General features: G+C 44.4%; 1 protein-coding gene across 1 annotated transcript; it reads left to right on the plus strand.

Moving 5' to 3' along the window:
- The first annotated feature begins 547 nt into the window (after positions 1–547).
- LOC120034743 (keratin-associated protein 10-8-like) lies at positions 548–14540 on the plus strand. The gene is made up of 2 exons (XM_038981347.1): positions 548–1155; positions 14387–14540. The coding sequence occupies exons 1-2, from the start codon at positions 548–550 to the stop codon at positions 14538–14540; spliced, it is 762 nt and encodes a 253-aa protein (XP_038837275.1).
- The last annotated feature ends 1467 nt before the right edge of the window (positions 14541–16007 follow it).

Raw genomic sequence — 16007 nt, forward strand, 5'->3', positions numbered from 1 at the left:
TAAATCAATGACGACTGCTAGCACCATGCACTAATGAAGTTTCGCCAAAGCTTTTTTAATTAAGTCCCATTTGTATTTAAAAGTAACACGAAGGGAAATGAATGAGCTCTATCCTATTTCTTATTTAGTATCTACATATGAACAGAAAGTGGGGCTGGCGTCAAGTGTGTGGTTACATTTCTCTGAGTTCGCTAACTTAACGTTATCTAGTGCTGCCTCATGTCTGAGGAGTTAATGGCTGATGTGTGTGTTCACGCGTGTGTATAATGTGCGTCTGGAGGCTGTTCATGTGCTTTCAAAGACCAACGACAATGCTTGGAATCATTTTTGTATGTTTCACGTTTCATAATCATGTATCTTGTTATGTATTTTAATTAGTGTAGAATTTAAAACATTCTACATGAATGCAACCATTCTGTAATAAATAAAATGTGTGCATTTGTTTTATACTGCCATAATACTGCATATGGCAGGTTGGTATCTTTGACATATTGTGCCATCACCCTGCTCCCCCCATGCTGCACCATGTGCTCCCCCATGCTGCACCATGTGCTCCCCCCATGCTGCACCCTGCTCCCCCCATGCTGCACCATGTGCTCCCCCATGCTGCATCATGTGCTCCCCCATGCTGCACCATGAGCTCCCGCCATTCTGCACCATGTGCTCCCCCAATGCTGCACCATGTGCTCCCACCATGCTGCACCATGTGCTCCCCCAATGCTGCACCATGTGCACCCCCATGCTGCACCATGTGCTCCACCCATGCTGCACCATGTGCTCCCCCCATGCTGCACCATGTGCACCCCCATGCTGCACCATGTGCTCCACCCATGCTGGACCATGTGCTCCCCCCATGCTGGACCATGTGCTCCCCCCATGCTGCACCATGTGCTCCCCCCATGCTGCACCATGTGCTCCCACCATGCTGTACCATGTGCTCCCACCATGCTGCACCATGTGCTCCCACCATGCTACACCATGTGCTCCACCCATGCTGTACCATGTGCTCCCCCAATGCTGCACCATGTGCTCCCCCATGCTGCACCATGTGCTCCCCCAATGCTGCACCATGTGCTCCCCCATGCTGCACCATGTGCTCCCCCCATGCTGCACCATGTGCTCCCATCATGCTGTACCATGTGCTCCCACCATGCTGTACCATGTGCTCCCACCATGCTGCACCATGTGCTCCCCCCATGCTGCACCATGTGCTCCCCCAATGCTGCACCATGTGCTCCCCCATGCTGCACCATGTGCTCCCCCCATGCTGCACCATGTGCTCCCCCCATGCTGCACCATGTGCTCCACCCATGCTGCACCATGTGCTCCCACCATGCTGCACCATGTGCTCCACCCATGCTGCACCATGTGCTCCCACCATGCTGTACCATGTGCTCCAACCGTGCTGTACCATGTGCTCCCCCCATGCTGCACCACGCCAGTTTAGGTCATGATGACTGTTCCCAGCTCTATCACAGCTGGGAATGCCTCCAAGGCAACATGCAGCTATTCTTCACAAGTTAAGTGTTTCTCTCTCTTTATCCACACCTCTCCCTCTCTACCTCCCCCTCCCGCTCTCTCTCTCTACCTCTCTCTGATCCACTGTATATTTGAATCTCTCTGCAGCAGGTACACACCAGAAAATACACACTCTTTAATCCATGTTTACCTTGTTGCTGTTTTTCAGACACACAGAACAATACAGTCTTGGCAAAATTACAACATAAAAAAAGGCTGAAGGCATGTGTTTGTTTTTGAACCAAAACTATTTAACATTAGAGTGAACCGCAGATATTTCCTCCAGATCTGACTTTCTATCTTTCTGATGTCATTCAGATAAACAGCTTGACGGCAGCCTGTACCAGCTCTGACATGTTTTTCTAAGGTATTTTGTAGACCCTCTTCTCATTCTAATACGCTCTTTGATATAATGCTCTTATGGGGGATTCTCTCCCGGACCAGGTAAAACATAAAAGAGTTCACTTTTATACAAACACTTCTGATTTACATAGGGGGTGTTTTGCGTTTGTTTGTAGGCTTTCAGTTTTTAGGGGTTTCCTCATTACTTCTGGGAAAGGAAGGTGTGTTTGACTTGTTTTTGGTTTTGTTTCGTTTTTTTCTCAAAAACTGAAATGATATTATAAAATACTCCCAGTGGGTTGGTTGATTGTATCTCGCCATTTCATTTTCATAGGCGCCACCACCACCACCAACTCCCAACAGAAGTCTCAACAGAGATGACGAACATAGCCTCAAAACGACTAACGTACGAGAAAAATGGCCCCTGGGAAACCAGAGTGATCGGGAAACTAAAGTAGGACAACGGCTCCATTCCGTAAGGTACCCCCAATGCGACATCACAAACCGTGACAGGAAGAGCTACATTTGTATGTACACAATGTTCGACAAGTCTACTAAGCTGTAACAACAACGTTGTACTACCTGATCCCTTTTTAATCGTCCCACGCTAACATTATGAAAAGCTAACCTACCTACTGCTAGTTTTTCTGGCAAAGTAATTACTAAGCCCGGTCTCCCGTGCCCATTTGGGTGGGACATGGGAATACTGGTGCAGATCATTTATGAGAAATTCTCCCCCCCCCCCTCGCTCCCCTGCCAGCTAAGTGTGCCACGCTTACAGCTACAGCAGCAGCTGCAGTAGGAAGGGACCCAGCCTGCAGCAACACTAAAGTGTGCATCAGAGAAAAACAGTTGTTTACTTTGTTTGAACTGCAGTATCTCACCCCGGGGAGACAGTTCGCTTGAAGTTTCGCATCTTTCGCTTTCTCGACTCGCGACAAAGACACGGATGAATAACAATGTCGTCCCCCCGCTTCTTTCTCCCTCTTCCTCTTCCTCTTTCCCTCAATCTTTTTCTTCTCCTCCTCTCCTGCATCTGTGTGTCTGGTGTCTCCAACTGTCACCTCAATTAAAGAGAGATGAGCTGCTGCTTCTGTTGGTTGACTTTTTAAAAAGGAGTGAAAAAACCTATTGTGGTTTGTGTGTCACCATCAATTTACTGCATGCTGAAACTTTAACGGACCCAATGAATAATTCGAGAGGAGAGGAGAGAGGGATGGGGGGACGGGGGTATGGGGGCTAAAAGAAGAATGATGGAGAGAGTAGAGGTAGAGGAGGGGAGGAGGGCAAGGAATGAGGGGAGAGAGAGTGAAGGAGGGCGAGGGGGAGAAAGGGATGATGGAGAGAGTGGAGTAGTGCATTGTGTAACTAAGTTAAAGTGAAGCGGTAGGCAGTGCTCCTAAGTGACCTGGGTTGGCTCTGTGAGGAGAAGTGTCGCCTTTTGTTTATCCCCTAGTGTAAGCCACTAGAGACAAGCTAATGTGGAGGAACAGAGAGGTACAAACCCCGTGCCAGGTCTCTGCACACTACCTTAACGAAGAGCATTAACTTTCCCTTAAACTGTCCTGTCAACCTTTGGTAACATGTCTACTTCACTCCGATACATAATCATTGTATTGTTCACTAAAACATATCTGTTTATAGGTTGAAACATCTTGGTGTTCCAGATGCTTTGTAACTAACCCTGCGCCCAGTGACCTATACCACCTGATAAACCAAGATAAACCTCTAATGCAGGGGTGTCAAATATCCAGGCCGCAAGGGGTTCCAATGTGGCCTGCAGGTGGCCTGAGTAAATAAAAATGTTTTTATGTATTATTTTTGGGGGGGACGAACTCGATATACTTTAAAATGACTAAAATCTAATCGAAACTGTGTGGAAGTAATGGCCATACATTTATGTGTCCAGATCACTAATAATAACTGAAATGAAAGCTAGACAGTCAGGTAACAAAGGACATTCCCCAAACTATGGATAGAGGACCATTCTTTGCTGATCTTTATGGTGAGGAAATACAGCAGCTTTCAACGCGCCACTCCAGACCTCTTAGAAGACCGAATGCGGTCTTTGACACTCCTGCTGCAATGCATTTCAGAAGATCCATCTGCAGACACATTCGCTGATAGAAGAAGAACCCCCATTCCACTGGATGAGGAAAGAGTGATGTGTACGAAGGTGGGATCTCGGTGATCTGTACAAACCACACACCCCCTCAGTCTACTCTAGGGGGATTGTAGAACTGTGATGCCTCTAGATAAGAGCAACAAATGATTTATTGATTAGTGCAAATGCAAGTGTCGCTCCTGTCATTCCTGCTCAGGCTGAGTTTTAAGTGTCCAAGCCTCCTTTCTAATCCAGTTGATTATTCTGTCTTAATTATCCTGGTCTATAGGGGAACAGGGAGCGTGGAGTGTTATAGCCTGCTCCCAGATCTGTTTTTACCAGGCTAGGAGTGTGCTAGGTGATAGATGATACTGTAAGATAAAGCCTCAGGACTGTGGTTGGGTCTGGTTTGATGTTACTACACTCTTAGAAAAAAGGGTTCCAAACGGGTTCTGTGGCTGTCCCCATAGGAGAACCCTTTTTGGTTCCAGGTAGAACTAATTTGGGTTCCATTTAGAACCTTGTGTGAAAAGGGTTCTACCTGGAACCAAAAGAGTTCTAGCTGGAAACAAAAGGGGTTCTTTAAAGGGTTCTCCTATGGGGACAGCCAAATAACCCTTTTAGGTTCTAGATAGCGCCTTGTTTTCTGAGTGTAGCCACCTCATTTCATTTAAAAACTCAAGTCTTCGAGGTCAAGCATAACACAAATCTTTCTTAGGAAACAGGTTATTGTAATCCTCTTTCTCTGGCTTGTTCTGCTTCTCTGACGTGCGATAGGGTCTCCAGTAAAGAGGCACCTTGCACCTGTGATCAGAAGCAGATGTAGGTGTGTGCTGTGCATAGCTTCCTAGCTCACCTTTCACTACACACCTCAGTAGAACCGTAAGAGCCATTTCAACTAAGCATTCTTCTGTGGCCACAGAGCACAGTATCACTCTAACTTAGAAGGTCTTTATATAACCTGAAGTGATGAGAGAGAAAGTTAAACATTTGTGTTTTTACCCCAAACTTCTGGATCTGTCTCAATGTTTTATAACAGTGTTTTGGGTTGAGATAAAATACTGTTAATGTGTCAGAATAAAGACAACTTGTTTACTTCTTCTTTCACACTTTCTCTCTATTTCCCTCCCGTGATGATGGGGGGGATGAAGAGAGAGAGAGAGAAAAAAAGAGAAAAATGGAACATTTTTACCACGACACGGCAAGAGACAAACAGGGCCGGGAGATCAAAGCAGTACAAAATGTTGTGGAGTGTCGCGTCGTCGCGGTTACGTACTGGGGACGGGTCCATCTCACCTCGCTGTCACTTCCTGCTCTTTCATCGCCGTGGTAACCCCACTCGAACAGGAAATAAATAAGTCATATTTAATATCTATCAGCCCATGTGAATGAGGACAGGAGGGAGAGCCCTAGAACGGAGGAGAAGAGTGGAGGAGAGACGGAGCGTCTTGAGCACCACCAGATTAAGCAAAGTGTTGAGTAGAGGGATTATTTTTGCTTCACTTGAGAAAGGTCTTATTTTTCAAAGTGGCACTAAAAGCATGAGAGACTAATGTCACTCCCCGCTATAAAAAACAAGGAATGGAGACAGTAAGGGAGTGGGTAATTATAGGATTTTACTGGAGATGAATGAGTGATAGAGTAGAGAATGAGAGAAAAACCCTCCTCTTTTCTCCAGTTCCTGACATTTCAGCCTGTTCGGTTCAGGCTCATTTCCCACAGTAAGGCAGTGGTGCTGCTATGCTATATTTATAGCACAGAGCCCACAGCCAAAGCTAATGTTATGAGAATCCACTAGTGCCATCCATATTGTTTTACCTCCCCCAGCCTGTGGTGGAAAATAAATAAAGTTAGTGACTGCTGCTGCCTGATACAGTGCTACGGGATAACGTTGTTTCTTGGAAGCCGTCGCTTGAATTTGAAAGCGCTCCTCTCCTGCCGGAGAGTGAGAGCGAGGGAAGGGGTGAGGGACCCTGTCACTTTGGGTCGGGTAATGTTTGACGAACGCATCATGGCGTCACGCTTGACAAGGGGAATGTGACCGCGGCCTGTACATTAGAGGAGCTAGTCGCAGCCAGCAGCTGGGGACAGGTAGTAATGTAGTCCCAGAGAGGAGGACTCTCTCTCTCTCTCTCTCTCTCTCTCTCTCTCTCTCTCTCTCTCTCTCTCTCTCTCTCTCTCTCTCTCTCTCTCTCTCTCTCTCTCTCTCTCTCTTTCTTTCTCTTTCTCTCTCTCCCTCCTCATCTGCTTACAACTATGTACTTGTCTACAGGCACAAAGAAACCCCCCATCCCTGCATCCCTCCTCCACCCCTCTCCCCCCAGCCCTCTATCCCTCAACAGAAATGACTTTATTCAGAGGAAAGAATCCATTTACAATGTGTGCTTTATAACATCTCCTTGACAATGCAGCCAGTGGATTAGAGACATTTTATGATTAATCTTTCATAACCATCTACTTCTCCTTCTGCCACAGTGACAACTAAAGCTCCGAGTCCTGCCCGGCGAAACGAACGGCATGCACCAAGTGTCTGTTCGGATGTCATCACAGAGAGAGAGAGAGAGAGAGAGAGAGAGAGAGAGAAGCAGCGGGTCCTTCATGAAAATAAAAAAAAGAGGGAGAAGAGGGAAGAAGAGTGACACAAGATCATCGGAGTGGTGCATTAAAATTTATCTGCAAGTCAGCGGCTGCCATGATAGCTGGCATAAACTTCTCTTTGAAAGGCACTCTTTCTCTCTCTCTCTCGTCACTTCGCTTGTCCTCAGCCATTCTTGGCTTCCCTCAGAACCAAGACAACCAAGACAACTACCCTCTCTGTCCTCATCAATTCTTCACCGCTATTTTGATGTTTATTTCCATTATTTGCATAACCTCTCTCTCATCTGTTCTTTTTTCACCCCTCTTCGCACGGAGCTGCCGTTCCTCTTTCCTTAACTTTAAAACGCTACTTTAAAATGAATGCAAAGGAAATATATAAATATCTAAAGTTGGCATGATGTTGTTGTACATTATTCCCTTTGAAAAGTGATTTTGTTCTCACTTTAAGGGCACTCAGACAGATCAGAACAGGCTAACACACACAATCATCTCTGTCTTCTCAGGCCTCGCCATCGCTCCTAGCTGTCAGTCTGTCTGTGTGTCTGTCTGTGTGTCTGTCTGTGTGTCTGTCTGTCTGTCTGTCTGTCTGTCTGTCTGTCTGTCTGTCTGTCTGTCTGTCTGTCTGTCTGTCTGTCTGTCTGCCTGCCTGCCTGCCTGCCTGCCTGTCTGTCTGTCTGTCTGTCTGTCTGTCTGTCTGTCTGTCTACACATGCGGGAACACCAACTTTCTGGGAATGAGAGGAATGACGTTCCCTTCTCTGTGTTTCTCTAACATGTTTCCATGTCACTGTGGCGCGACCGTTATAGCTTGTATTCAGGTGGTGCTGCTCTCATCTACACTACTCACTCATCTACACTACTCACTCATCTACACTACTCACTCATCTACACTACTCACTCATCTACACTACTCACTAATCAAGAGAAGCTGTTGAAAGGGACTTTGCACTACACCAATACAAACTGTTATTGAAAGGGGATGTTTCCCCATGTGGAAACAAGCTGAACAGGTAAAGCCACAGTGACAACTAAAGCTTTTATTTAGTTCGGTGATAAAGGCCTCGTGTAAAAATAACAGGTTCTGACTCAGAAAGCACGTAAAACAAATGTGCCTTAAATTGTATGTTTCTCAAACTATCTGATCACTGAGAGTTTGAAAGGTACCGATGCCCCTCAGTAAAAGCATGCTGAATAAACTATTTCTAAGCCTGTTTTACTCCAGTTCTGGAGTGTTGGCAACACGGATGGGTTTTTCTCTTAGCCGTTTCATTCCTTTTTTCTACTTCAAAACTCACACGTCTCTCCCATTGTCCATTTGACAGAGGAGAAGAGAGACGGAGAGAATCCAGAAGAGAGAGAGAAAGAGTCCGGGCAAATGCCGCACAAAAAATATTAAAAATGTATCCCGTTCCATTTCAATTCAAGGTACGCATCACTCTCCTTAAGCAGGGGCTGTCTCTTTAAATCAGAGGAACTGTCACTTCCCTAGCTGTCTGTTTACAAAATAGGAGGCTGAAAATTAGACCTGGTCCCCGTGGACAACCTCCTTGTATAAATCTAAATAATAAATAAATATTAGATAAATAATTTCTGAAGTTTTAATAATGTAAGAAGTCAAAGAATTCACTCATACTGTAGAAAGAAACGGGAGGATAAAAGGAAAAAGGATAATGCCGTAAGTACAATGCGTGTGGAGAGGTAGACTGGAGAGTGTTTGTGTCCGGAAGAGAGAGGACATTAAGGTTCAGTAGGCTTTGTTACCCCGTTAACACCCCCAGAGGCTTGTCATATTGGGAACAGTTGAGGCTGTACGGTGGGGGGAGATGGAAGAAGATATCATGGACAGATAATGCCCAGGTCTGGAGGGACAGCCAGGAGGAGGATCAGCCTAAACTTTAACCCAGCTGTGGGAGGGTCTACCTGGGGGGAACAGGTTAGCTTGCATTGGGGTGGTCTGGATGTTGGACCCAGTTAGGGCCTCTGCTAACTGGCTGATCATGAGCACCATGTGGAGAGACAGATATGATTATGAATGGGGAATTATAAAACGCTCACGCCATGTGCCAAAGCTAGATGTAATTAGCCTTAATTGGCTAATTGGGCTAGATTGGAGGATGGCACAAGATAAACGGCTCTGCTCTCCTCAATGTGGAAATTACTGTAGCTTCAAGTCAAGTCTACAGCTATCATGCAGAGTCTTTCTCGCAGTGCTTCTAAGAGAGCATGTGCACATCAGTGGAGGCTGCTGAGGGGAGGACGGCTCATAATAATGGCTGGAATGGAATGGTATCAAACGTATGAAAACCATGTGTTTGATACCAATCCATTGCACTCCATTCCATCCATTATTATGAGCCGTCCTCCCCTCAGCAGCCTCCACTGGTCCACATGATCTACAGTTAAGTCAGTCCCTCGACTGAATGTGGCAAAACGTACTGCACTCTTTCTCACACCAACCCATATGACTGTATTGTTACCACTCCCTCCAACATATACAGTAGCTGATGTGATTCTCTCTGTAGCCAATAACCCAGCTATGAAACACCTTGTTAACTCTTATAGTTAACACTCAAATGGGATCATTTACACCTGGGAGATGAAATGTCAGTTCTCAGGCCTTCCTACCTCCCTCTTTCTTTCTTCCCTATATCCTTCCTTCCTTCCTTCCTTCCTTCCTTCCTTCCTTCCTTCCTTCCTTCCTTCCTTCCTTCCTTCCTCCCTCCCTCCCTCCCTCCCTCCCTCCCTCTCTTTCTTTATGTCTTTCTTCTCTCCTAGTCCACTTCAGTGTGAGACATCTGAGTGAAACAAAAGAACAGGGGCTAGTTTCCCCACTCTACTGACTCCCAGGGAGAGCTGCAGACAAGGAGAGCTAACTCCTTCCTGGCTAATAACACCATCTAGAATTCACATCGTCCAAATAGGTTCATGTGTTCTTGCCCAGAGGGCCCCATATACCTTAGCAGAGAAACTCTCTTTAGTTCAGGTTCCATTAACCAAAAACACCAACACCTATTAGCCGCTTCGGTGTATATGAGAAGTGCGTGCGTGCGTGCGTGCGTGCGTGCGTGCGTGCGTGCGTGCGTGCGTGCGTGCGTGCGTGCGTGCGTGCGTGCGTGCGTGTGTGTGTGTGTGTGTGTTTGTGTGTGTGTGCTTGCATGTGCTTGCGTGTGTGTTACTACCTGGAGGGATCCTGTCCCTGGGTTTAAATGTTCTGAGAGAACAATGTCTTGGCCCCTGACAGGTTGTTAAAGACAGTGCTGTGTTGAGGTCACTCCCTATGTGGCGTGCATTAGCACTCTGTTCCAACCCTAAAGACACACAAACACACACTCACACTCACATGCAGTAGAGTTTGGGCATTGTCATAGTGTAAACCAAAATGGCAAGTGGTGTGTACACCGTGCAAGTGTGTTGATGTGTGAAAGAGCATCACACACAGTGTTAAACACCCTGTGGAAGTGAACAGAGGCCCATTCTTGAAACTTTTCCAAAAGCAAATCCTCTATTTGTGAAACCAATATTTGTTTAGACTGCAGATTCCTAGAGTGTCTGTGTTTTTTTCAGTGCACAGTATATATTGTTTATTAATCAAGAAAGCACACATGAGATTGCAAGGAGTACACTTGTCCTTACACTGCGAGCAGAGCAGAACATAGAAATGGAACAGTCATTGCTCACACTTCCTTACATACAGTGTAATAAAGTTTCTTCTTCTCTTCATTTAGAAAGACTGAGGTGGATAGAGAGAGAATGTTCCCCGTTGGAGAAATGCCATTGATCCTCTTAGTTCTGTTCTAGTTTTAGGAGTGGGTCTATTGTTTACTGCAGTTCTCTATCGTCCTTTCTCTCTCGTTCTCTCTTTCTCATCCTTTCCCCCTCTTTCTTTCTCTCTTTCTCATCCTTTCCCCCTCTTTCTTTCTCTTTCTCTCTTTCTCATCCTTTCCCCCTCTTTCTTTTTCTTTTTCTCTCTCATCCTTTTCCCCTCTTTCCTTCTCTTGATTCTTCCCTTACTTTCCTCTTATTTTCTCTCTCTCTTTCTCTCTTTCTCTCTTTCTCTCGATTTCCTGTTGCCACGTGCCTCTGTGTTCTTCCGGGTGCATTCGGCAGCACTTGAAATCGTTCACTCACTTCTACTGAATCTAAAAGGTTGAAGAATGGCCTTTAATAAGGCGTGTGGTGCACGGGCGGTGCATTTGAGGGAGATCGATCTTGATGTACAGCTTGCTTGATGTATAGTCTGTGTAGTGTTAACTGTCGCGATGTTGAGAAAAACCGAGGGTGTGTACGCTGTAATATGCAGCTGCTGTGTCTTATGAAGCCAGAGGCCGTTTCTGTATCATCGTCTGAGTGTACCTCTGAGAGAGGAGCCTACCTAAGGGCTTAGCTCACTGCAAAACTAGTCATTGTAGTTGACTTTATGCATTGAATCACTCAAGTGATATTAAGCATAGGTTACCAATGGATTATGATATAATTTAAAGATAGTTGGTATTTAGATGTAAATGACCACGTTTACATGTGCACATGTATTCTGGATAGTAGCTCATATCCCGCTTAAGGTCTTATTTCAGGATAAGCTGTTTACATGCACCTTTGATACCGCGCTCCATCAATAAACAGAATATTCCTCATTTACGTTATTGTGGGTTAAATGGAAAAGTAACTGAAATATGGAGACTGACTGTGGACCAATAACCTCTCACATGTGGTAGTATAGTATTAACTCCTGCAGAATTATGCATTTCTTGCAGTAAAACAAAACAACAAATGTACATTTTGTCACAAGAACAGGAGTGGAGAAATATGATTTCTTTCTTTCAGCATCTTGAGAAAATGCGAATGCACGTGCAAAGTGTTATCTTTGACACTGTTACGCAAGCAGACAATATTTCAACCACATAGAATATGCACCCAAGACGAACTGAAGTCTTATCAGAAACCTGTTTGATCGTTTTCTCAGCTTTTCATTTCCTTAAAATCGGTCAAACTGATGACATTTGTACATTTTGCACAGGACCAATCTGTCCACTGTTTTAGAGTTATTCCGTTTTCTCCCCGAAACAGACAACTTTACTGGTGTTAACTAGTAGATTACTAATGCATTCATTCTATTAATGTAAGACATTATTCTGGTCAGCACTACTTTATTTAGTCTTCTGGGGCAACAAGTTATGACAGAAGAGAAGCTGCATGTATCTAACTAGTTGACAAACAAATGGCCTACCAAATGTGGGAAATTATAACATGGCCTACCGAGTCCATTCTAAGCAGAAATGTAGGGGTGACAGTAGCCAGAAGGCTATAGGGTCCTCCAGTGCAGAGTATTAGCAAAACAAATGATTATGGAATTATTATGGTGGATCGATCTGCACAGGTAGGCTACTTTTTCAAGTGTTTTGTTTGACAATCAGATGGAAACATCATCATCACACAACACCCATGACATGCGAAACTGAGCCTGCGCAGATCGTGAAAAACAACAGTAAACGGGATAAGATGTTTACATGCCACAGTATCCCGTCTAAGATCAGCATATTGCAAGCATCTTATCCGGGTTTCTCATAACCTAGATTCCCCTTTTTTCTGATTATTGTAAACGGGATATGATGTTTATATGCGTCTTCTCAAAAACAGGATACTGGAGTATACCGAATAATAACGGGATATTGGTGTGCATGAAAAGGTGGTGACTGACTCATATGATAGGTTTACTATCGTCACTTTAATGTCTCATTTTGACTAGTTGTTCAGTCTTTACCATGTCTACTAATACGTTGTTCTGATTTCCATTATTATCAAGCAATTTACCACTTTATATTTTAAATCATTTATAATATATTTATAATTATAAACTGAATGCTGATTGGCTGAAAGCCGTGGTATATCAGACTGTATACAACAGGTATAACAAAACATTTATTTTCACTGTTCTAATTACGTTGGCAGCCAGTTTATAATCGCAATAAGGCACCTCGGGTGTTTGTGGTATATGGCCAATATAGCACAGCTAAGTGCTGTATCCAGGTACTCCGCATAGCATTGTGCTTAAGAACAGCCCTTAGCCGTGGTATATTGCAGTGGTGTAAAGTACTTCATTAAAAATACTTTTAACTATTACTTAAGTCATTTTGGGGGGTATCTGTACTTTGCTATTTATATTTTTGACAACTTTTACTTTTACTCCACTACATTCCTAAAGAAAATAATGTACTTTTTACTTTTTACTATATTTTCTCTGACACCCAAAAGTACTTGTTACATTTTGAATGCTAAGCAGGACAGGAAAGTTGTCTAATTCACGCACTTATCAAGAGAACATCCCTGGTCATCCCTACAGCCTCTGATCTGACAGACTCACTAAACACACATGCTTCATTTGTAAATTATGTCTGAGTGTTGAACTGTGCCCCTGGCTATCCGTAAATTTAAAAAACAAGAAAATCGTGTCGTCTGGTCTGCCTAATATAAGATTTTAAATTATTTATACTTTTACTTTTGATACTTAAGTACATTTTAAACCAAATACTTTTAGAGTTTTACTCAAGTAGTATTTTACTAGGTGACTTTTACTTTTACTTGAGTCATTTTCTTTTAATGTATCTTTACTTTTACTCAAGTAAGAAAATTGGGTACTTTTCCCACCATTGGTATATTTGCCATATACCACACCCCCTCGTGCCTTATTGCTTAAATATAGCCCATTGGTTTGATAGGCCATTGAAAATGATTACAAAGAAATTAGGTGGGAAGATTTGGCTGATACAATGTCCTCATAGCACCAGATCCAATTGATTAAACTTTGGGTTTGTAGACCTCACTCTCTCTCCCTGCACCAGTAGCAGGTGTTAGAGCGTGTTAGATGCTGAATGTACTGTGTATGCCTGACCCCTAGTGGATATATAGAGAACTGCTACAAGTGGCACATGCCACCCAATAATCACTGACTTCTCTCCCATCCTCTCTGGGAAGTTCTGCATAACTCAGAACAGCAGGAAAAATGTATACAGTATCAATGGCAATTTTAAATATCTATTTCTATTATTATGTTAGTTGTAGGTCTAGGAATTCAATTAAAGTATCCGATTTGACAACAAAAAAAGACCCCTGACGCTTTTAATACCAGACAACCAACAACATGTATTTATTTCTAAATACGTCAAACTACAATCTCCAATTATTTATGACATTTTCCACTACAGTCAATAAAAGATCCACAGACACACGATTGAAATAACTTAGAATCCTCTGAACTGCAATAACCGCCTCTGTCTTTGAAAACAATATTTATTCTGTTCAATATGTATTAGGTGTATTACGTCTGAATAGTCCTAAGAGATGCAATGCATATATTTGATGAATTCTGTCGGAGGCGGCTGGACCAGTTAAGGAAGAGACAGGGAAACTAATGAAATGGATTAAAGATGTATAGGGCCTCCTAGAGTATGTCAAATGAATACTACTGAACCACTTTGCCTCCCAGCCACCTGATCTGCTACAGGCAGCCCTGAAACAGTGGAAAGCGCTCTGGAGAGAACTTGTTCTTGAGTGTGTGTGTGTAGTGTGTTTCTGTGTACTTGCATGTGGACAGACTTTTTCATATGTGTATGTACTGCATGTGTGTGTTCAAAGGCATGTTTAGGCATTTTCGACTATGAGTGCATTGCATGTTTACATGTGTATGTCTCTGTGAGAGCGTCTTCAAGTGTGTCCATCTGTGAGTCTACCCTCATATGCACTGTTGTTAGAACACTGCACCAGAGCAGTTTCACCCCCCGTCTCCTACAACCCACCCAGGTGGCCCCTCTGGCGGCTGTGTTCTCCTTAGGAGGCCCTGTGCCCAGGGCCATGCCTGGGGCTGTCGTGTGGAGTGTCCCCAGCTCCAGGCCACTCTGGTGGGACTTTCCAACCCCAGCACAGGTCTCTCCTGGGGCTTCAACCACCACACTCACCCCATCCTGGGCCTGAGTATGGATGGGTAGGGTGTGTAGGAGTTGGGGTTAAGGGGAGGATATTCCTCCCCCTCCTCCCCCCCTGTGACCTGTCTCAGTTTCAGAGTGGCCAGCCATGTTTAGACAGAGAGAGAGAGGCCTCCCAGGCAGCATGGACTCACAGTGTGTTTACTCTACTGGGCCCGGGACAGGAGCCAAACAGCCAGGCCTGGTAGACGAGAGGAGGGCAAGAGGAGGAGAGCCGGAGGATGAGGGCAGGAGGAGGAGGGCAGAGGGGAAGGTTAACACCGTTTTTTATGTCTGGGTGGAACTTACTGGAAGTGTACAGTGTGTACATTACAGTCAACCAAACTCACAGGCTTTTCTGACAGGGATTGTCAACGTTCTAACTGCAGATATACTCAGAAATGTGATAATAATGGCTATGTGTATGTGATGATAATGTGATGATAATGGATTTGTGTATGTGATGATGATGGGAATGCGTATGTCACAATAATGTCACGATAATGTGATGATAATGGGTAAATATGACTATGATGATAATGACCTCAATGCATGTTAAGGATGACACTGAGAGACAACAAGTTGTGAAGCCCGGTATTTCTTTCTCATGCACTGACCTGTCCACACAGCGTAAACCTCAGCAGAATAAAGCGTCAATGCTGGTGTGTTGCTTGGTGGAGAGACCAGTACCACACAGCACCACTAGAGGGCATGTAAGTGACTGAATGTGACACAACCCCAGGACTCTAAGGAGGCTGGGCAGGCCCTGCCAACTCGCCTGGCCTTGGCCATGCACCTAGGGAGGCATCATTTATTTTAGGAGCCTAAAACTATATGGCAGCTGTGAGAGACTGGGAGGAAGGGGTGAGGAGAGGGGGAGGAGGGGGAGGAATGGAAGGTTATGCTAACTCCAGTGACACAAAAAGCATTGTCCTGATTTAACGGCTGTGAGGTTTTGGTTCCACCTCCCCCCGGTCCAAGAAGCCAGCCACGCTTAATTAGGACACAAATACACACACTTTCTCTCTCACACCTCTACCCCTCCTCCTCCTCCCCCTGCCACCTCCTCGCCACCAAAAATATGATTCCCTCTGACTCAGTCATCATGGGGGTTGAGTTTTGAAAATGGGGTGTTTTTTTCACAACATATTCCATCACCCTCCCAGAGGTGCAGGAGGCTGTACAATTATCACCAGGGGTTTTAATGTGAAGTTTGTGAACCATTTGATGAGTCACCATGTGTACTAACAACAGGCTGGTCGCTTGTGATTAATAACTACAGTAGATGTTTTGATGTATTACAATATAGGAAGGTGTGATTCATAACCATACATGGATAAGTTGTGATTCATTACAGGAACTTGTAATTCATACTGTTTCTATACATGGACAAGTTGTGATTCATTACAGGAACTTGTAATTCATACTGTTTCTATACATGGACAAGTTGGGATTCATTACAGGAACTTGTGATTCATACTGTTTCTATAC

The sequence above is a fragment of the Salvelinus namaycush genome, chromosome 42 (genome assembly GCF_016432855.1).
Source record: "Salvelinus namaycush isolate Seneca chromosome 42, SaNama_1.0, whole genome shotgun sequence".
Classification (NCBI taxonomy): Eukaryota; Metazoa; Chordata; class Actinopteri; order Salmoniformes; family Salmonidae; genus Salvelinus; species Salvelinus namaycush.

Excerpts from the sequence above, each read along its gene's own strand:
- LOC120034743 (XM_038981347.1), top strand. The coding sequence starts at position 548 with ATGTGCTCCCCCCATGCTGCACCCTGCTCCCCCCATGCTGCACCATGT. Across the intron at positions 1,156-14,386 it reads CCATGTGCTCCCACCATGCT|GAGGCCCTGTGCCCAGGGCC; the intron begins GTACCATGTGCT and ends TGTTCTCCTTAG.